The sequence below is a fragment of the Piliocolobus tephrosceles genome, chromosome 4 (assembly GCF_002776525.5).
Source record: "Piliocolobus tephrosceles isolate RC106 chromosome 4, ASM277652v3, whole genome shotgun sequence".
Classification (NCBI taxonomy): Eukaryota; Metazoa; Chordata; class Mammalia; order Primates; family Cercopithecidae; genus Piliocolobus; species Piliocolobus tephrosceles.
In genome coordinates, this window is record NC_045437.1 from 155,041,856 (window position 1) to 155,063,754 (window position 21,899).

General features: G+C 39.9%; 1 protein-coding gene across 2 annotated transcripts in view; it reads right to left on the reverse strand.

The window, feature by feature from the left end:
* Positions 1 to 490: 490 nt before the first annotated feature.
* Positions 491 to 21,899, reverse strand: part of DDX46 (DEAD-box helicase 46) — a 75,131-nt gene continuing 53,722 nt past the window's right edge. Inside the window, exons 16-23 of one of the 2 annotated variants that reach the window (XM_023195917.2) lie at positions 19,343 to 19,536; positions 16,256 to 16,393; positions 15,768 to 15,917; positions 11,008 to 11,181; positions 9,883 to 10,101; positions 8,664 to 8,808; positions 2,722 to 2,795; positions 491 to 1,133 (exon numbers count right to left, since the gene is read on the reverse strand). In XM_023195917.2, the coding sequence (XP_023051685.1) occupies positions 1,086 to 1,133; positions 2,722 to 2,795; positions 8,664 to 8,808; positions 9,883 to 10,101; positions 11,008 to 11,181; positions 15,768 to 15,917; positions 16,256 to 16,393; positions 19,343 to 19,536 (1,142 nt within the window). In that variant the 3' untranslated portion in view covers positions 491 to 1,085. Of the gene's footprint in view, positions 1,134 to 2,721; positions 2,796 to 8,663; positions 8,809 to 9,882; positions 10,102 to 11,004; positions 11,182 to 15,767; positions 15,918 to 16,255; positions 16,394 to 19,342; positions 19,537 to 21,899 lie in introns of both variants that reach the window. The other variant, XM_023195915.2, reaches the window with a different exon arrangement.

Genomic DNA, 21,899 nt, shown 5'->3' on the forward strand with positions numbered 1-21,899 from the left:
AGTGTTTTGCCATGTTGTCCAGGCTGGTCTTGAACTCCTGATCTCAAGTGATCCGCCCACCTCGGTCTCCCAAATTGCTGGGATTACATATGTTAGCCACTACGCCCAGCCTCAAAAATACAATTTATGATTCCTTGTGAATTATATTTCACTAAGATGAAGCACATCTAAGTTTAAAACTTGGGTACCATTATGTTTCACAATTTTTGAGAAAGAAAATTCACAACCTACTGAATAATCCTGAAGAAAAATCAGATTAAAAGTAGTAGGATATTTGTAAATAGACATGTATAGATGTATAAAGAAACACTTTCTAGAAGGAAACGTTATCGTATTTAATATTTATAGGCTACACTCTTTCTTTTAAGGAAGATTATAAAAGAGGAGCTAGGTATGGAGCCAGAAGTTGTGAGAGGAACCTCAAAGTAGTAAATACTAAAACTCTTTGCACAGTTTTACACTCAGTGTAAAGAAATGCAAAAAATCCTTATACTATTAAATCTTTACTTGTATAAAAACCGAAATTAGTCCAACTACTTTTTGCCCATTTATGATGATAAAAATTGAAACAGAAACTCTCAACCTATTTTGTAAGACTTCTATTATAACATTCTTAAATCCAGTTCATATTGTTCCACAAAGTCATGTAACATTTAAGCTCAAGGTGGGGACACAAAATATGATAGTGAATTTTACCTTTTCTTAGGAAATGATCACAATTTCATTGAAAGTACAGGATAAAGTGAATAGCCCCCTAACGACTTGTGTACTTTATTGTCTTCAACAGAAAGTTCAAATATTTCCATTTTTTAAACCTCTAGAATATTATCCGGACATTTAAAATACTGATATTTAAGTTTACATTAAAGGACATCATACTGTGAAAACAGGCCAGCTTTAAATATAGTTTGATTGTGGGGGTACTTACGGACAGATTTCTTTACCAAATACTAGTTTCTTGTATTTAAAAAAAATCAGCAAGACAGAATTTTAAAAATCTTAATTTACAATACATTGTAAACCGTAGACTGCAACTGCCACATCTATCATAGACCAGCACAGGTAAAAATCTTTTTTCCAGATGTCTATAAGACTTTGTATCTTCCTTTATTTGTTGGTTGGTATGAATTTTGCTGTAATAGGAAATAAAAGATATGTCATCAGAGAAAGCAAAACTAAAAACAACAACAACAAAAAAAACAACCAACCAACCAAACAAACCCAAAAGGGAAATATTTAAGATCATTTCTTTTGCTAACTTATAAAACTATTGGTTATTTAAAATTTTAAATGTTAAAATTTTACTGCACTGAGAAAGGAAAAACTATTCAATAACTAATGATTTCTCTGTTCACTTAACTATTCCTTAACAACTATGTTTTGAAATCAACTTAATGGTGGTAGCATCTATGGGCACAAGATTCTTTTCTATCACTCCTTGTTGAAATAGTCTTAAGCACAGGATTGAACAGCTGTTTTACTTTTCCCTCTTGTTTTGTGAACCCTCTTTTCATTAAACTTCTAACCCTCCCCCTGCCAAAAAAAGGAATGCTCTCTGAGGGGAGTTTTAGAAAAGCTCTCAGAAGTACACTTAGAGAAAAGACAACGTTTCCTTTCAAAGGAAATGTACACACTGTAGGGAGTGTTCATAAGCTGCAACTGGCACTAAAGACACAAGGACATATCTACCTCCACTGGAAAGGCAGTCTGTAAAGGGCTTTTTCCAAAATCAAATTAAGTCATTGTTTAAGTTTAAAGACACTGACAACACCATGTGTTGGCAAAGATGTAGAATAACTGTAATTTTCATACACTGCTTAAGTGTGAATTGATGTAACCTCTTTGGAAAACTATTTGGCAATACCTAGCCTATAATTAACAATTCTACTCCAAGGTATATACCCAAGAAAAAATCATGCTAATATATTCCAAATGCACATGGAATTACGTTCACAGAGGTGTTATTCATAAAAACAAAAAAGGAATAGCCCTCAAATCCAATATATAAATATAAATCAACTGTTATACATTCATATAAATATTATATGGCCATAAAAATGAGTGAATTATTGCTACATGCAATAACACGGACCAATCTCCTCAAAATGTTGACTGAAGGAAACTAGATGCAAAAGGTGCAAACACGTGATTCCACTTATGTGGAGTTCAAAAATAGGGAAAACTAATCTATGATTTTAAAATTCACAATATGGGGCTGGGCACGGTGGCTCACGCCTGTAATCCCAGCACTCTGGGAGGCCAAGGCAGGTGAATCATGAGGTCAGGAGTTCAAGACCAGCCTTGCCAACATAGTGAAACCCCATCTCTACTAAAAATACGAAGTATTAGCCAGGTGTGGTGGCAGGCACCTGTAATCCCAGCTACTCAGGAGGGTGAGGCGGAGGTTGCAGTGAGCCGAGATCGCGCCATTGCACTTCAGCTCAGATGACAGGGCAAGACTCCATCTCAAAAAACAAATAATTCAAGGTATGGTTTTGTTGCGGGGAGATGAATAGTGACAAGAATGGACACGGAGAAGACTACTGGGATATTAGTAATGTTTTTTATTTCTTGATCTGGGTAGTGATTACACTGGTATGCTTATTACTTTGTGAAAATTCATCAAACTGTATGTTTATGATTTGCGTACTTGTCTGTATTTATATTTCAATAAAACACTTATTAAAACAAAACAAATGAAACTTTAAGGTTTTCACTCACCAGCCGGATCAGCTCTTCTTTTATGAGCCTGGTGATTTCTGCCTTTGCTTTCTGCACAGCCAGTTCATTGGCACCTGGTGATTGAGTGGAAAGCATGTTATTCACATTACTAAAATTACACCGTGTTTACCCACATCACCGAGGTCCAGGAAGAAACACTGTAGGTGACTTTTAGAAACATTGTACTGCCTGCCAAGATGGCCATTTAATGCCTGATGCAACATTACCCACATTATATAATGGCTGCTTATTATTTTGATTACTTTCAGAGTTTCAAATGTAACCACTAAGGTCATATTATGTGTTAAGAGTTCCTAGTATGGTGACTAAAAAGAGTGGAATAAAAAGACTATTAGCAATTTGTCCAGAAGATAGTAAGAGAAGGCTACAGGGAAATATAACTTCTTTGGTTTATTCATTTAGCGAGTATTTATTAGACATTTATTATTTACACTGAAGTCTGCAAATGTTTCAGAAGGGTGACGTATGAACAAAATCTTTCAAATGAAAGGAGGACTAGCCATTTGGAGGGAGGGAAGATACCAGGAAAAGTATTTTGCAAGGAGAATTACATGTGTAGTGGTACAGAGTTAAGACAAGCATGCTTAATTACTGAAGAGTAAGAGAAGTGTAGCCTGGTTGGAAAACGTGTGAAAGAACACGGCAAGATAGCTGACTAGATGAGGTAGGCTGCAGACATTCATTCACAGTTATTAATTTCATAAACATTAAGCACTCACCTCTCACATACTGTGAGAGATTTAATATATAAAGAACAAATTCATGCTCTTTAAAAGCTTACAGGCTGGGCGCGGTGGCTCAAGCCTGTAATCCCAGCACTTTGGGAGACCAAGACGGGCGGATCACAAGGTCAGGAGATCGAGACCATCCTGACTAACATGGTGAAACCCCGTCTCTACTAAAAAAAAATACAAAAAAACTAGCCAGGCGAGGTGGCAGGCGCCTGTAGTCCCAGCTACTTGGGAGGCTGAGGCAGGAGAATGGCATAAACCCAGGAGGCAGAGCTTGCAGTGAGCTGAGATCCGGCCACTGCACTCCAGCCTGGGCGACAGAGTGAGACTCTGTCTCAAAAAATAAATAAATAAATAAATAAATAAAAGCTTACAGATTAGCAAAACAAACTTGTAAAGACATTACAACAGGATGAATAGGAAGTAGTTTACTAAATTCACTTTTAAATACCACTTTTAGGAAGCTTTTCCTGACTCTTCGAGGCAGAGTTAAGTGTTTTCTTCTTTAGTGCTCTCACAATATTGTATTTATACCATCACGAGAGCACATTTTTGAGGTAGAATGGACAAGATATTTTTTCTGATGGGATGTGAACAGTGGAAAAGAGAAACAAGATACTAAGAGTTGGCTGGTAAGTGAAAAAAGGTAGAATAAAAGAATATATTGATTCCAGAAGGAAAAACAGGTGTTTTTTGGACAGTGATACTGGGTGAAATTTAATTCTAAAATTGCTGTCGTTGAGGTGCTCATTGGATATCCAGTTGAAAATATAAATGAGGTCAATGGAAATATGGACTAGAAGTTTAGAAGTGGCAGAGATCAGACAGCCATCAAGGGTAGGCTGGGTAGAATCTGGAGCCAATAGACAATGCCAGTGAGTAGGTAAGTACAGATAGGCACCATATTGCACACTGAGAAGAGAAAAAGAGCTTAATCAAAGAAAACTAAAGACAGAAATGTCTAAGAATAAAAGGAGCACTGGGTCTGCAATATAGAGAGCTATATTTTTATCATTTTGTATATTAAAAAAACACACAAATGAGGGAAAGATTTATAATAAATTAGAAAATTTCCCCCCGTATTAGAAATGAGTAACTTTTCTGTCCCCAGAGAGAGACAGAGACAGAAAGAGAGGCAGAAACAGTTTCACAACAGGAAGGAAAGAAAGGCTATGGCTATGAAGTCATAGCAACATATCTAATTTAAATCCTCTACCTCCACTACCCACGAACCACAGCATTATAAAACTATGTGGGGAAGGTGAGTGCCAGAAGGGAAGAGAAACGGAAGAATCAAGACCCAGTCAGACTGAAAATTACAACAAAAATGAAATTTAAGAGGAAAACACATTGCTTGGTATGAGTGAAGTTTGTTGATACTTTTGTGCAACTTTAAAAAGAAGGAAAATGACACTCTAACCTAGATTTAACTGGTAAATTAATTTTCCTACTTTTGTCAGAACCCGACAATTTTGATCACTTTAAATTCTGACTTATGTAACTTCTTGTAATAGGTTACATATGTTTATAAGCAGCCATGAAAAAAAGGGCATTTCCTTTCATTGGTCCTAAAGAGAGGGTCATGGAATCAGCTATACAAATTATACAGGCTGACTAGGCATGTAAGTCCTTCCTGTTCTCCTTGCCTTTGCCTGGTGGGATGCCTGGAGCTGCTGACCCAAACAGAGCCTCCAAGGACCCAGCCAGGCAGCGGGGTCCCTCCAATTACAGAACTAGAAACAGATGACATTAGGCTCCTTCCACAGTAGTAACACCTGTTTTCATCCTGTTAAGTATTTACTTGAGTTTGGAGTTTCAAAAAGTAAATGATCCTTTAAAAAATCTAATTACCTCTGAAAATTCTAAAAGCTTTAGATCATTTATATTACCAAACCCTAGCTCTTATTCAGTATCACTATATTTCCCCCCTTTTTTTTGGAGATGCAGTTTCGCTGTTTTTGCCCAGGCTGAAGTGCAGTGGCGCCATCTCAGCTCACTGCAACCTCTGCCTTCTGGTTCCAAGCGATTCTCTTGCCTCAGCCTCGCGAGTAGCTGGGATACAGGCTCCCACCACGATGCCTGGCTAATTTTTGTATTTAGTAGAGACAGGGTTTCACTATGTTGGCCAGGCTGGTCTCAAACTCTTGACCTTGCGATCCGCCCGCTTCGGCCTCCCAAACTGCTGAGATTACAGGCGTGAGCCACCGTGCCTGGCCATTATCATTATATTTCTAGATTATTCTTAAGATTTGCTTTCAACAAAGTTGCCTTTTTACTGGGGAGACCTGCTTAGATTATTATAAAAATTAGATGTTATTTCCTGAGTGCAAATTGACAGTGGAGACAAATGACCAGAACCATTCTGGATGAAAGGAAAACTACATCAGAGCTGTGCAATCAGTGAGTATCTCACTTCACATCACTTGGTAGTAAAGATGTGTTCTGATAAAGTTATACATAAATTGAAGTTTGATATATCAATTATACCATACCAAGCAAACACTGCATTTAAATTAATAAATGAATTACGAAAAGAATCCTTTTTCAAAGCAAATAATCGTGTCTCTCATTTACCTCTTTATAAGACAAGCAGTTAAAATATTGGCCGGGCGCGGTGGCTCACGCCTGTAATCCCAGCACCTTGGGAGGCCGAGGCGGGTGGATCACGAAGTCAGGAGATCGAGACCATCCTGGCTAACATGGTGAAACCCCGTCTCTACTAAAAAATACAAAAAATCAGCCGGGCGTGGTGGCGGGCGCCTGTAGTCCCAGCTACTCAGGAGGCTGAGGCAGGAGAATGGCGTGAACCCAGGAAGTGGAGCTTGCAATGATCGAAGACTGTGCCACTGTACTCCAGCCTGGGGGACAGAGTCTCAAAAAAAAAAAAAAAAAAAAAAACCAGAAACAAGAGTAAATCAAAATGGCACACAAGAAAATATTGCTCTGACAAGGTGGGGCGCAGTGGCTCACACCTGTAATCCCGGCACTTTGGGACGCCGAGGCAGGTGGATCACCTGAGGTCAGGAGTTTGAGATCAGCCTGACCAAGAGGGTGAAACCTCATCTCTACTAAAAAAAAAACAAAAACTAGCTGGGCATGGTGGGGGGGGGTGCCTGTAATCCTAGCTACTCAGGAGGTTGAGGTACGAGAATTACTTGAACCCGGGAGATGGGAGTTGCAGTGAGTCTAGATTGTGCCACTGTACTCCAGCCTACACGATAGAGTGAGACTTTGTCTCGGAAAGGAAAGGAAAGGAGAAAGGAGAGGAAAGGAAAGGAGAGGAGAAAGGAGAGAAGAAAGGAGAGAAGAAAGGAGAGGAGAAAGGAGAGGAGAAGGGAGAGGAGAAAGGAGAGGAGAAAGGAAAGGAGAGGAGAGGAAAAGAGAGGAGAAAGGAAAGGAAAAGATTAACACAAAAAAGGCAGTAACTGAGATCTTTTATAATGCAGGCATTTACAGCTAAAAATTTCTCTCTAAGCACTGCTTCCACTGAATCCTGTTTCACTGAAGACTGAACTGTATAATGGTTAAAACAGACAAACTTTTGCTATATGAATTTTACCTTAATATAAGTCCTAAATAGCAAAACACTGCTACAGATTTTAAAAATAGTTCCAAATGGAGACAGTACAATCAAAAAGTAAGAGGTCCAGCCTGGCCAACATGGTGAAACCCCAGCTCTACCCAAAAATACAAAAATTAGCCAGGTGTGGTAGCACATGCCTGTGGTTCCAGCTACTTGGGAGGCTGAGGCACGAGAATCGTGTGAACCCTGGAGGCGGAGGTTGTAGTAAGCCAAGATCGTGCCACTGCACTCCAGCCTGTGCGACAGAGCGCTGAACCCTGTACTGACAAGTTATGGTGTCAAGGAAATGAAGCCAGAACAGATGGTTCTATTATCTAACAGTCTAGTTCTGTCTTGCTTCCATTACACATGATGCCAGAAAACAAAAAGAAAAACCACTTAAAATGTCAATAACAAAGATGTTCAGATTAAACATAAATAAAGTAGGCAGGGCACGGTGGCTCATGCCTGTAATCCCAGCACTTTGGGAGACCAAGGCGGGTGGACCATGAGGTCAGGAGTTCGAGACCAGCCTGGCCAGTATGGTGAAACCCTGCCTCTACTAAAAATACAAAAATGAGCCTGGCGTGGTGGCGCATGCCTATAATCCCAGCTACTCGGGAGGCTGAGGCAGAAGAACTGCTTAAACCCAGGAGGCGGAGGTTGCAGTGAACCAAGATCATGCCACTGCACTCCAGCTCTGGGCAAGAGAGCAAGACTCTGTCTTGGCGGAAAAAACAAAACAAAACAAAAATCAAAAACATAAATAGTGACAGGGTTGTCCTACTATGCAGCGGAGTAACACATCAGAAAAAATAAAATAGGCTGGGCACAATGGCTCATGACTGTAATCCTAGCACTTTGGGAGGCTGAGCGGGGGCAGGTCCCTTGAGCTCAGGAGTTCAAGACCAGCCTGGGCAACACAACACAACCCCTTCTCTACAAAAAAGACAAAAAAATAAGCCAGGTGTGGTGACACATTCTTGTAGTCCCAGCTACTTAGGGGTGTTGAGGTGGGAGGATCACTTGAGCCCAGAAGGTTGAGGCTACAGTGGGCTGAGACTGCGCCACTGCGCTCCAGCCCGTGTGACAAAATAAGACCGTTTCAAAATTAATAAAGATGGAAATTGCCTCTGGAATGAATTCATTCATGAATGTATGAAATAAAGTTAAAAACCAAACCTGGTTGCTGTTAGATAATGTATTTGTCTACTTGTTATTTTGTTAAAGGTATAAACTTTCATGGGCATAATTTCACAGGCAATATCTGCCTAGATAAACATTCATTAAGTGGACTAATACATTTGATTTACTTCCCAACCTAAACTTAGGCCAGAATATTCCACTTACTAGAAGCATAAACAGGTCAGTCCTTAAAATATAAGTTTTATTTTAATTTTCAAATTTGACTAAATTGCCAAAACTGAGTCTCACAAACAGATCATTGACCTTTGCATGTGTACTGAAATTCTTCTACGTAAAGACCTCAAATGTCATGAGATGTTTTTTTTCAGAGGTGTTCCTTACTTTCAGTTCTCTCTAGAATTTACCTCACATGCTCTTTGCGTTTATTACATCTACATCAACCTTGATCTAAATTCAAGATTGAAACAACCAACAATACATACTTTCAATTGCCAAGTAAATCTTCCGCTCGCCTTCCTTGGGTTCTTTACCAGGAGGGAAGTATGTTCCTCTGATTGTAATTGCAGCTTCAGAGTATTCACTGATCCTCTGCAGAGCTTCCTTAGAGGTAACTTTCCACCTAGCAGTCTAAAAGAAAAGGTAAGGAAAAGAAAAACCACTTCACAACAGGACAAAAAAATCCAGGAGTGCTGACAATGACTAGGCTGGCTGGTATCATATTATGGTCAGTATTTTTTTTTGAGACAGAGTTTCGGTCTTGTTGCCCGGGCTGGAGTGCAATGGCGCAATCTCAGCTCACTGCAACCTCTGCCTCCCAGGTTCAAGCGATTTTCCACCTCAGCCTCCCGAGTAGCTGGGATTACATGCATGCACCACCACGCCAGGTTAATTTTTGTATTTTTAGTAGAGATGGCGTTTCTCCATGTTGGTCAGGCTGGTCTTGAACTCCCGACCTCAGGTGATCCGCCCACCTTAGCCTCCCAAAGCGCTGAGATTCCTAGGCGAGAGCCACCAGGCCCGGCCCTATGGTCAATATTGAGATCACTATTGGCCGGGCGTGGTGGCTCACGCCTGTAATTCCAGCACTTTGGAAGGTTAAGATAGCGGATCACGTGAGGTCAGGAGTTCGAGACCAGCCTGACCAACATGGAGAAACTCCAACTCTACTAAAAATACAAAAATTACTCAGGCATGGTGGTGCATGCCTGTAATCCTGGCACTTTGGGAGGCCAAGGTGGGTGGATGACCTGAGGTCAGGAGTTTGAGACCAGCCTGACCAACAGGGTGAAACCCCGTCTCTACTAAAAATACAAAAATTAGCTGGGCATGGTGGTGCATGCCTGTAATCCCAGCTACTTGGGAGGCTGAGGGAGGAGAATCGCTTGAACCCTGAGGCAAAGGTTGTGGTGAGTCAAGATCGCACCATTGTACTCCAGCCTAGGCAGTAAGAGCAAAATTCCGTCTCAAAAAAAAAAAAAAAAACAAAGATCATTATTAATACATACTTGCATCATAAGTTCATTTAGAGCCTAATGTACCTTGAACATATTCATAAAAATCAAATTTCTATTGTTATATCCTCCATTTAGGTAAAAAGTAAAGGAGGTACTAAAATGTTAATGGGTTTTAAAGATGAGATTTTTCCTCCTAAAAGAAGAGTTTCTACTTCACAATAAAAAAAGGTTTAAACCTGTTACTTGCCTGTGGGAAGTCATTGATCTCTAATTCTTCTTCATATCTCTTAAAAGATTCATTCTGTCCACCATCCTGTCTCTCTTCTTCTTGTTTCTCTAAAGGCACATAATTGAGCTTGGCATTGATCTTTTCGGCAAGTTGTTCTGCAATGGTTTTTGCAGAAACAGTGGGAGCCAGAATGGTGCCACCTCTAAGAATTGCATTGGTGGCCTGTTGCATCACATCCTATAGTTAAAGAAGACTTAGTTAAATCTCAAATGAGGGCAGAGACAAGAGTATGGACCCCACCACAAATTATTCTCTGCAAAGCTACTAACTTTGTATGCAAGTGTAATAAACACCTTTCTAAGGCATAGTCTCATTGATATGTGTGATTTAGCAATATACATTTATAATACAGTTTAAAGTATCTCCCTGTGGATAAGAAAACTGGAGAACATTCAACTCTCTATTAAATATTCTACTAGATCATAGAAATGTAGTTGATAATTACTAACTCTTGATGTCAGACACAGTAAATATTTCCAAAATCATCTGCATACTCGAACTTCTAGGAGTTTCCTTCGAATTTGAATGTTTGTACTACTACCATCACTGAGCTCCTTCATCTCTATGACCCAACCCAACATTACAAACATTATAGTTAATGACAGTCTCAAAAGCTTCAAACTAACAAATAAGCTTCCAAGAAAAAGATAACATGTGAAATATTTAAAAATCACATTTCTCCATTGTTTAAGCCCATATTAATTTGAGTCATGTAACTGGGTGTTTGTATATCCAGGGAGTTGTGTGCCCAATAACCTACCCAACAAAAGCAGATAAAGAAAGAAAAAGAGAATTATTAATACATCTTTAAGATTTTGTTAAGACCCATCAGAATACTACTCTATAAAACTACCTATGGCTAACAGTTAGAAATTCTAGAATAGGCATAAAGTCCTCAGTTAATAGCACTAGAGAAATCATCCAAATGCAATTATCAAAAAGCTCTGTATTGAGAATGTTAAATTCTCACAAACTCAATGTCTAGGACAACTTGTTTACTTGTGCTCAACATAATTCCTGAAAAGTAAAATAAAAGAACTTCTTAAAAGTATTGACTGAGACTTGGAACAAATTACTTAATACCTGAGACTCGATGCCCAAATTCTTCTGGGCGTTGATTCTGAGAGCCAATCTCTTAGCAATTTCTAATTTCTCAGCATTTCCTGCAGTTGGAGCAGGAACACTTGATGTTCCAGGAGCAGCCATATCCTTTACTCTCTTCTTTGAATTAAACATGCTTTCAATTTGCTCATCAATCTAGATCAAAAGAAAAAAAGGACTAGTAAAAAACTGAACTAGAAATACCAAATTAAGTTATTCTACAGAAATAAATAAGGAATGTTTCCACCAAAAGGCTGGAATCAGATAGTTGTATTTACACAAATCCTACTACACAGATCAGTGGGACAATATACCACCTATTTGTTAAAAGTCACGCTTCATTTTCGTCTATGGTGGGGAGAAAAATAGAACACAGAGAAACAACACTGCATGAACCACGTCATCAGACTCCTAAGAGGACTAGAAACTTCATCCTTGTTCAATAGATGAGAAAACATGTGCTGTCAAGACAGAACAGCCAATACGATGCAGCTAACTTGCCCCAGGGCTCAGGCCTTGAGACCAAATTATACTGCAATGAAAGAGGCTGGAAAAAGGGCTAGAACTCAAGGTCAGTGGCCAACTAAAAATATAGTCAATAATTCTCAGGGGGAGTGGTATAACATGTTCCTAAGGCAAAGCTCTCAAAACTCTTCCCAACCCATAAAATCCAATTGGATTTGCCTTAAAAACTGGCTAACTGAACCCAAAAAGGCTTATTCCCTTATCCCTTTGAATCAAGAAAGCAAAGAAATGCAGGTTGTTTCCCCATCAAGGCAAGTGTCATGATGAAAGCTTCGCTCTGACAGGAATCACGTGAGCCCTACTGCTATGTGCATTTCTTTTTCTTTTTCTTTTTTTTTTTTTTGAGACAGAGTCTCACTCTGTCACCCAGGCTAGAGTGTAGTGGTGCAATCTCGGCTCACTGCAAGCTCCACCTCCTGGGTTCATGCCATTCTCTCGCCTCAGCCTCCAGAGTAGCCGGGACTACAGGTGCCCGCCACCACGCCCAGCTAATTTTTTGAATTTTTAGTAGAGACGGAAACCGTGTTAGCCAGGATGGTCTCGATCTCCTGACCTCGTGATGTGCCCGCCTCAGCCTCTCAAAGTGCTGGGATTACAGGCGTGAGCCACCGTGCCTGGCCTGCTATGTGCATTTCTTTTTAAAAATGTCTTTTACCCAACAATGACTACTGATATCACTGACTACAGAAATACAATCCCCTTCAAAAATTTACATTAGATTAACAAAGCTGTATCTTCGAGATCTCAAATGCACAGAAAAGCTTATTTAGGGCTTAAAAATCAATTGGTTAATTTACAACGCTCTTTTACTGAAATAAGAACAGTGCATTTAGCTTTTGTATTTTTTTGAGACAGGGTCGCCTCTAACTCCCAGGCTCAAAAGTTCCTCACACCTCGGCCTCCCAAGTAGCTAGGACCACAGCATGCACTACCATGTCCAGCTAATTTTTAAACAACTTTTTATAGAGACAGGGTCTCACTATGTTGTCTAGGAGGGTCTTGAACTCCCGGACTCAAGCTATCCTCCCACCTTGGCCTTCCAAAGTATTGGGATTACAGGCCATGAGCCACCACACCCAGCCTTAGATTCTTCTTAAAACATTTATTACCTATTAAAGGGTTTTAGTTATGGCCAGGCATAATGGCTCATACCTATAATCCCAGCATTTTGGGATTCCAAGGCAGGAGGATTACTTGAGCCCAGGAGTTCAAGACCAGCCTGGGCAACATGGCGAAACCTTGTCTCTACAAAAAACATAAAAGTTAACCAGGCATGGTGGCACATGCCTGTAGTCCCAGATATTCAGAAGGCTAAGGTAGAGAATCACCTGAGCCCAGGAGGTCGAGGCTACAGTGAGCCAAGATCACGCCACTGTACTCCAGCCTGGTTGACAGAGTGAGATCCTGTCTCATAAAAACAAAACAAAACAAAACCCCCAAAAAACACCAGCAGGGGGTTAGTTATCAACTAGTTTTAAAAGTCAACACTTACCTGAGTAAAACTGTTTTAAATTAAATAGCATTCATGGTATTGCAATCTGAACAAATTCATAAAATCAGGAATGGGGGAAGTATACAATGCCAGCTGGTAGAGCTAACCCTACTGTTGATTTTATTCATGTTAAGTACTGTTTACATTTTTCATAAAATTATATATTATTTTAACACCCGAAGAAACAATCACCATATGTTATCATGAGATTTTAAAAAACAGTTAAAAATACTGCAGTTTTCCCTTATATACATGGGATACATTCCAAGAACCCCAGTGGATGCCTAAAAACACAGACAGTACCGCACTGACATACATTGTTTTTTTCCTATACATACATACCTATGATAAAGTTTAATTTATAAATTAGGTACAGTAAGAGATCAACAACAATAAAATAATAGGACAATTATAACAATATACTGTAATAAACGTTATATGAATGTTGTCTCAAAACACTGTAATAGTTTCAGACTGTGGTTAACCTATGGCAACTAAAACCACAGATAAGAGTAAACTACCACAATGTCAAAAAGTGACAGGTGCTTTCAAAACATGGCTACAAATTATTTAATAGTCTTTTTTCCTGAGTGTGGGCTGGACTTAATGACTTCCTTCTAATACAATAAAGTAGGCTGGACATGGTGGCTCATGTTTGTAATACCATCACTTTGGGAGGCTGAGGCAGGAGGATCACTTGAGCCCAAGAATTTGAGACCAGCCTAGGCAATATAATGAGACCTCAACTCTAAAAAACATTTTAAAATATATATTAACAGGGCATGGTGGTGCACCTATAGTACCAGCTACTCAGGAGGTTGAGGTGGGAAAATTGCTTAAGCCCAGGAGTTAGAGGCTGCAGTGAGCTGAGTTCGCACCACCACACTCCAGCCTGGGCAACAGAATCAGACTCTGTCTCCAAAACAAAACAAACAAGACAAAAACAAACTCCAAAAAGAATAAAGTGGAAGTGACAGTGTGTAATTTCAGAGACTAGTCATAAAAAGCACTAAAGCTTTCTCTTGGCTCTCTCTCTTGGATCACTCACTGTGGGGAAAGCCATCTGCCAGGTGCGTAAGGACAGGCGAAGTGGTGAAAAACTGTGAGGCATCCTATCAACATCAAAGTGAATGAGCCATCTTGGAAACAGATCATCCAGCAACAGTCAAGCCTGCAGATGACTGCAATCCCATGAGCGCCTAAGCCAGAACTACCTGACTAAACTGCTCCTGATTTCCTGACCCTCAGGAACTATGTGATAATAAATGTTTATTGCTTTAACCTGTTAAGTTTTGATTTGTTACATGGTAACAGATAAATTAAAAAAATGAAATTTGGCCCGGTGCGGTGGCTCACGCTTGTAATCCCAGGACTTTGGAAGGCCAAGGCGGGTGGATCATGAAGTCAAAAGATCAAGATCATCCTGGCCAACATGATGAAACCCCATCTTTAGTAAAAATACAAAAAAAAATAAGCCAAGCATAGGGGCGCATGCCTGTCATCCCAGTTACTCAGGAGTCTGAGGCAGGAGAATTGCTTGAACCTGGGAGGTGGAGGTTGCAGTGAGCCGAGATTGAGCCACTAAACTCCAGCCTGGTGACAGAGTGAGACTGTGTCTCAAAAAAAAAAAAAAATGACTTTATTGGCCAGGCACAGTGGCTCACACCTATAATCCCAGCACTATGGGAGGCCAAGGTGGGTGGACCACCTGAGGTCAGGAGTTTGAGACCAGCCTGGCCAACATGGTGAAACCCCATCTCCACTAAAAATACAAAAATCAGCCCAGTGTGGTGGTGGGTGCCTGTAATCCCAGCTACCCGGGAAACTGAAACAGGAGAATCACTTGAACCCAGGAGGCAGAAGTTGCAGTGAACTGAGACTGTGGCACTGCAGTCCAGCCTGGGTGACAGAGCAAGACATGCCGGGCTACTTTTTTGAGCTAGTATGGTATCCTAGAAAGAAATGGCTTAAGGTTAATAGGACACCTGGGTTCTGGTCCTGACTGTAACTCCCACTGTGGTCCTGGACCTAACATCTTGTCTTGGAGTCAATTTCCTAATGACAAGATCAGATTGAATTCCTGATTTCCAACATTGTTTTCTGAACTTAAATTTAACATGATATGTCCAAAAGTGTTCTGTGATCAGATATGTTGGGGAACTTCTGGGTTTAACAAAGTTAAACAAGATTCCTTAAAGACTTTTCACATCCATGGCTGGGTGAGGTGGCACACACCTGTAATCCCAGCACTTTGGGAGGCCGAGGAGGGCGGACCACTTGAGGTCAGGAGTCTGAGACCACCCTGGCCAAGAAGGTGAAACCCTGTTTCTACTAAAACTACAAAAATTAACCGGGCGTGATGGTGGACGCCTGTAATCCCAGCTACTCAGGAGGCTGAAGCAGGAGCATTGCTTGAACCTGGGAGGCGGAGGTTACAGTGAGTGGAGATCACGCCACTGTACTCCAGCCTGGGCGACAGAGCGAAACTCCATCTCAAAAAAAAAAAAAAAGACTTTTCACATCCTTTGAAGTGTTAATGAGTGGTCTATATATTGAGAAGAGGGGTACTGGTATGCACTAGGCAGATTTTTCCAAAACTATTCTGGAACCATCCTCTTGTAAAGAAGATTTCCAATGATTGTCTATCTTGATGAGCATATGGCAAGACCTCCAGTACAAAAGAAATAACTGCTTCAGTTAAGAATGAGAGAACAATAGTACTTACGTCAACTGCAGCATCCTCATCATCTGAATCTTGCAGACCAAGAGCTGCTTTTTGTAACTTCTTCCTCTCATTAGCCAAAGCTTGTTCTGTTTCATCAAACTTGAATCCCTTACCAGAGAACCCACTACTCTTTTTAATTATTTTCCCCTCCTTTCAAAGAAAGAAAACAAAGTTAATCTCATAGTAATAACTTTAATGTTTCGGAATTCATACTAATTAAATATTTTTCAAGGTGGTGTATGTCAATGTAATAAAAACAGTTCATCCAGCATGTAAGATAAACTAAGAGCTCTACACAGACACCACAAAATAATAAGTTCAAGAAAAAGATAGGATTTTAGCTTTCATTTTTCCCTCTCTGAAGAGAAATAAAAATAGTACTATCAAAATTTCCAAGTATTAAATAAAAAAGATTTCCAAGAATTAAATAATCAGGGTTTAGTCACATTAATGATTTCTAAAAGAGTAACATGGGTTAAAAAACTCACAGCTTTCTGTTGATCTTTGAAATCACTCCACAGTTTCTCTAAATCAGGAGGTACTGTGGTCCCTGACAATTCAAGAGCTTTAATTATGTCACCAGCATAGCGAGCTTGATCTTCTGTGATAAAAGTATAAGCATAACCCTAATGAATGACGAAAAAGTGCAATTATTAGACACTAACAAGATGGATCCTACTTACATCACAAGATAAAATCTGATCCACCTAATAAATCCTCGAGATTGACAACATTACTAAAGAATTTTAAAAGTCACAAAAGAGTCTTACTAAATTACTCAATGGTTCCAAGTGAAACATGCAAGTTTAATTTTTATTTTATTTATTTACTTTTTATTCCAGGCTGGAGTGCAGTGGCACAGTTTCAGCTCACTGCAACCTCTGCCTCCCGGGTTCAAGCTATTCTCCTGCCTCAGCCTCCCGAGTAGCTGGGATTATAGGCACCTGCCACTATGCCCAGATAATTTTTTGTACTTTTACTAGAGACGGGGTATCACCATGTCGGCCAGGCTGGTCTCCAATTCCTGACCTCAGGTGATCCACCCGCCTTGGCCTCCCAAAGTGCTGGGATTACAGGCACAAGTCATCATGCCTAGCCCAAGTTTAATATTTTAAAATAACACAAGCAAACTAGAAAATTTCTAATTTCTTTATACAGAGGTAGAAATATATGCAATTGGCCGGACACAGTGGCTCACGCCTGTAATCCCAGCACTTTGGGAGGCCAAAGGGGGTAGATCATTTGAGGTCAGAAGTTCAAGACCAGCCTGACCAACATGGTGAAACCCCGTCTCTACTAAAAACAAAAAAAACTGAGCCCAGTGTGGTGGTGCACGCCTGTAATCCCAGCTACTTGGGAGGCTGACACAGGAGAATCACTTGACCCTGGGAGGCAGAGGTTGCAGTGAGCTGAGATGACACCAATGCACTCCAGCCTGGGTGACAAGAGTGAAACTCCATCTCAAAAAAAAAAAAAAAAAAGAAAAGAAAAGAAAAAGAAACACGTAATTTTACACAAATGCACAATTGTGTGGTCATACCTATTGATTTTGTTTTTCCTTTTTTTTTTTTTTTGAGATGGAATCTCGCTAGAGTTTGCTATCTTCACAAAACAATATGACTTTGCTGGGTGCAATGGCTCACATGTGCAATCCTAGCACTTGGGGAGGCAGAGGTGGAAAGACAGCTTGAGCCTAGGAGTTTGAGGCCAGCCTGGACAAAAATGGCAAGACCTTATCTCAACAAAAATGTAAAAAACAAAACCAAAAAAAAAAATCTAACCCAAACAGTCAACTGCTACAAATTTTTTTTTTTTTTTTTTTTTGAGACACAGTTTTGCTCTTGTTGCCCAGGCTGGAGTGCAATGGCACAATCTCAGCTCATTGCAACCTCTGCCTCCCGGGTTCAAGTTATTCTCCTGCCTCAGCCTCCCGAGAAGCTGGGATTACAGGCATATGCCACCACGCCCAGCTAATTTTGTATTTTTTTTTTTTTTTTTGGTAGAGACAGGGTTTCTCCATGTTGGTCAGGCTGGTCTCAAACTCCCGACCTCAGGTGATCCACCCGCTTTGGCCTCCCAAAGTGCTGGGATTACAGGCGTGAGCCACCATGCCCAGCCAACTGTTATGAATTTTAAAACATGGTTTAAGATTTTAATTCAGAAATTTCTAAATAGCCACCGCATTTGACCCGTGGTCTGCTTTTGTACTGCTACAGGGCCACAACTATCTACAGTTTTATAGGGTTATGAACATACACACAATAACACACATGTACATAGAGAAGGAGAGAGAAAGAAAAGAATATGCATCAGAGCCCAAATAGGTTACAATTTTTAGTACATGGCCCTTTACAAAAAAATATTCTTGACTCCTCCCAATAGGTTAAAAGAATAAATGCCATCACTACTTATTAAATGTGTATAAGCAGGTGAGCTAAATTCTATGTGCATGAATTTTTCTCATCTATAAAATAGAGTAATATTATCTACCTCAAAGCAAAGTTTTAAGGATAAAATGACATTATATATGTAAAACACTTAAACAGTTCTAAGGATAAAATGACATTATACATGTAAGGATAAAATGACATTATATAGGTAAAACACTTAAAATGACATTATATATGGCAGATAATATGTTATCCATTAATGTAAGCTATGGCATATAAATATTATTTATTGCTTTATTATGCAATGTACAGGGTTAGAAAATTAAATATATCATAATCAATGTCTCCAACAACAGAATAGTCTGCTGCCTCTAGAAGGAATGAGTTAGACCTATACAGTTTCTAGAATACAGGTGAGTCAAAAAAGCAAGTAATATATATTCGTATGAATGATAGGGAGGCAAAGAGGGGAGTAGGAGAAATTGGTAGGTGTGGACAGGCGTATATTTTATGATCCCATGTTTTTTTAAAAATGTTCCTGAAGTATAAACATCTATGTGTCTGTGTATACAGATGGTCCCTGACTTACAATGATTCAATTTATAATTTTTCAACTTTACCATGATGCAAAAGTGATACGCATTCATTAGAAATTGTACTTTGAGTATCTATACAACCATTGTTTTTCACTTCCAGTATTCAGTAAATTACATGAGATATTCAAAACTTTATTATAAAATAGGCTTTGTGTGAGATGAGTATGCGCAAGTATAGGCTAATATAAGTGTTCTGAGCATGCTGAAGGTAGGCTAGACTACTATGATGTTTAGTAGGTCAGGTATATTAAATGCATTTTCAACTTATGGTGGGTTTATCGGGACATTGTAACCCCATCATAAATCAAGGAACATCTGTATAGAAATTTCTAGGTATGAGAGGAAAACCTAAAAGGGGAGACAAATGTTAACAGGATCTGCCTATAAAGAGCAGCTAGGTATCTGATAATCTGAACAACACTTAGACCTGTACATGTATATAAATTATTAACATCAACCACTCTTCACACTATGTGGATTAAAGATTTTCAAAATGTCTCCATAACTCCTATTATCTACTCCTCGAAATACTAAAGAAACACATGTATTTTAATATAATGAAGATCAACTATAAAAAACTTATTTTTACCTTGTTGCCTGCTCTTCCAGTCCGCCCTGCTCTGTGTACATAATCCTCATAATGGTTGGGGCAGCTATAATTTACTACAAGAATCAGATGTTTCACATCTAGACCTCGGGCAGCAACAGAGGTAGCCACAAGAAGTTTGCAGGTCCCATTCTTAAAGTCATTTATGATGCTATCTCTGTCATATTGATCAATGCCTACAAGTAAATTAAAGAGCTGTAAAACATGTTCGAATTAAATATTCCATCTCTTCTGACCAAGAATCTAAACTCAGAGTGAAGAACAAATTGACACATCCAACTCCTAAAATACAGAAAATAAAACACTAAGAAAATTTAATGACAAGATTAAAGGTTATTGCTATTAACTCATTTATGAATATTTCAACACTGGTCTTGTATTGCCCTCTTTCTTCTATATAAGGTTTATATTTGCAAAGGCCCAATATCAGAATTGACTTAAACCTGTTTGGGAGCCAAAGGGAGAAAAGGCAGAAACATTCAGCCTATATTGATAAGAGTTAGATCTTTCTCCTTTTCCTGTAGGTTATTTAGAGCCCTGTTACTCAGTTTTGTCCAAGGACCAGAGCAGCATCACCTGGGAGCTTGTTAGAAATGCAGAATCTAGGCCAGGTGTGGTGGTTTAGGCCTGGAACTCCAGCACTTTGAGAGGCCAACGCGGGCGAATCATGAGGTCAGGAGTTCGAGACCAGCCTGGACAATATGGTGAAACCCTGTCGCTACTAAAAACACACACACACAAAAAAAAGCCAGGCGTGGTGGCACATGCCTGTAATCCCAGCTACTCAGGAGGCTGAGGCAAGAGAATTGCTTGAACCCAGGAGGCGGAGGTTGCCATGAGCCGAGATCATGCCACTGCACTCCAGCCTGGGAGACAGAGAAAGACTCTGTCTCAGAAAAAAAAAAAAAAGGAAATGCAGAATCTAGGGTTATACTCCAAACTACTGAATCAAAATCTGCATTTTAAAAAATCCTTAGGTGATTATCACATGCAAATTAAACTTTGAGGAATACTGGTTTAAAAGTACCCAAATGGGTCTCTCTTAAATAAGTGATCCAGTGACAAAGCAGAGTATAAAATACCATAAGTTCTATTATAACATGCCCAAGCGACAAAATATTTTATGATGAGGTTCCCAGGAAACTCTGGTAATAAAGAAGGGAATAAGATAAACTCTCAAAACTTAAAACTCATGCTTTCAATGGGAGATTTCACAGAAAATCTGGGTTTAACATACAGACTGTTTAGCATGTAAATAATTACCAATATTAATTCCTAGTACTACCTAAAATTTTAAAGATACTCTTCAAGGATTGATTTGTACCTTTACAGGAAGTATTTGAATCACTGTCAAAGAAATTGGAATCTAACACTTCACCAAAAAAATCGCCTAAGAAAATTTGATGAAATCAGTATCAGCATAAATTTAAGTTTATAATTTAAAAACGCCAAAACTTTTATTTTAGCCTAAGGTATCCTGACTACTAACATAATCACACAAAATTGATTCCTTGGAATTGAGTATAATATGCTAACTGAAGCAGCATATGGGATGTCAACCCAAAAACCATGAACCCCCTTCCTTTTTAAAATAACCACAATTTTGTTCACATACCAACCTAACACATGATCAGGTATACATCAAATGGGAGAAGGGCCTAATCCCAGTCTCAAAGAGTTAATCATGCTTGGTGTACACCAGCCCTTTTCGAACTTTCCGTTTTCAGGATGTCTTTTTTTTTTTTTTTTAAAGACGAAGTTTCACTCTTGTTGCCCAGGCTGGAGTGCAATAGCGTCGTCTTGGCTCACTGCAACCTCCGCCTCCCAGGTTCAAGTGATTCTCCTGCCTCAGCCTCCCCACTAGCTGGGACTACAGGCGACTGTCACCATGCCCGGCTAACTTTTGTATTTTTAGCAGAGACAGGGTTTCACCATGTTGGCCAGGCTGGTCTTGAACTCCTGACCTCGGGTGATCCGCCCACCTCCCAAAGTGCTGAAATTACAGGCGTGAGCCACCACGCCCGGCCTTTAGGATGTCTTTACACTCTTAAAATCAGTAAGGACCCGCTCCCAAAGAGCTTGTTTAGGTCTTATCTATCAATACTTAATGTATTAGAAATTAGAACAGAGAGGCTGGGGGCGAGGCTCACACCTGTAATCCCAGCACTTTGGGAGGCCAAGGCAGGAGGATCACCTGAGGTCAGGAGTTTGAGACCAGCCTGGTCAACATGGTGAAACCCTGTAACACAAAAAAATTAACCAGGCGTGGTGGCAGCCACCTGCAATCCCAGCTACTTGGAAGGCTGAGGCAGGAGAATCGCTTGAACCTGGGAGGTGGAGGTTGCAATGAGCCAAGATCGTGCCACTGCACTCCAGCCTGGGCAACAAGAGTGAACCTCTGTCTCAAAAAAAAAAAAAAAGGAGGAAGGAAGGAAGGAAGGAAGGGAGGGAGGAAGGGAGGAAGGGAGGAAGGGAGGAAGGGAGGAAGGAAGGAAGGAAGGAAGGAAGGAAGGAAGGAAGGAAGGAAGGAAGGAAGGAA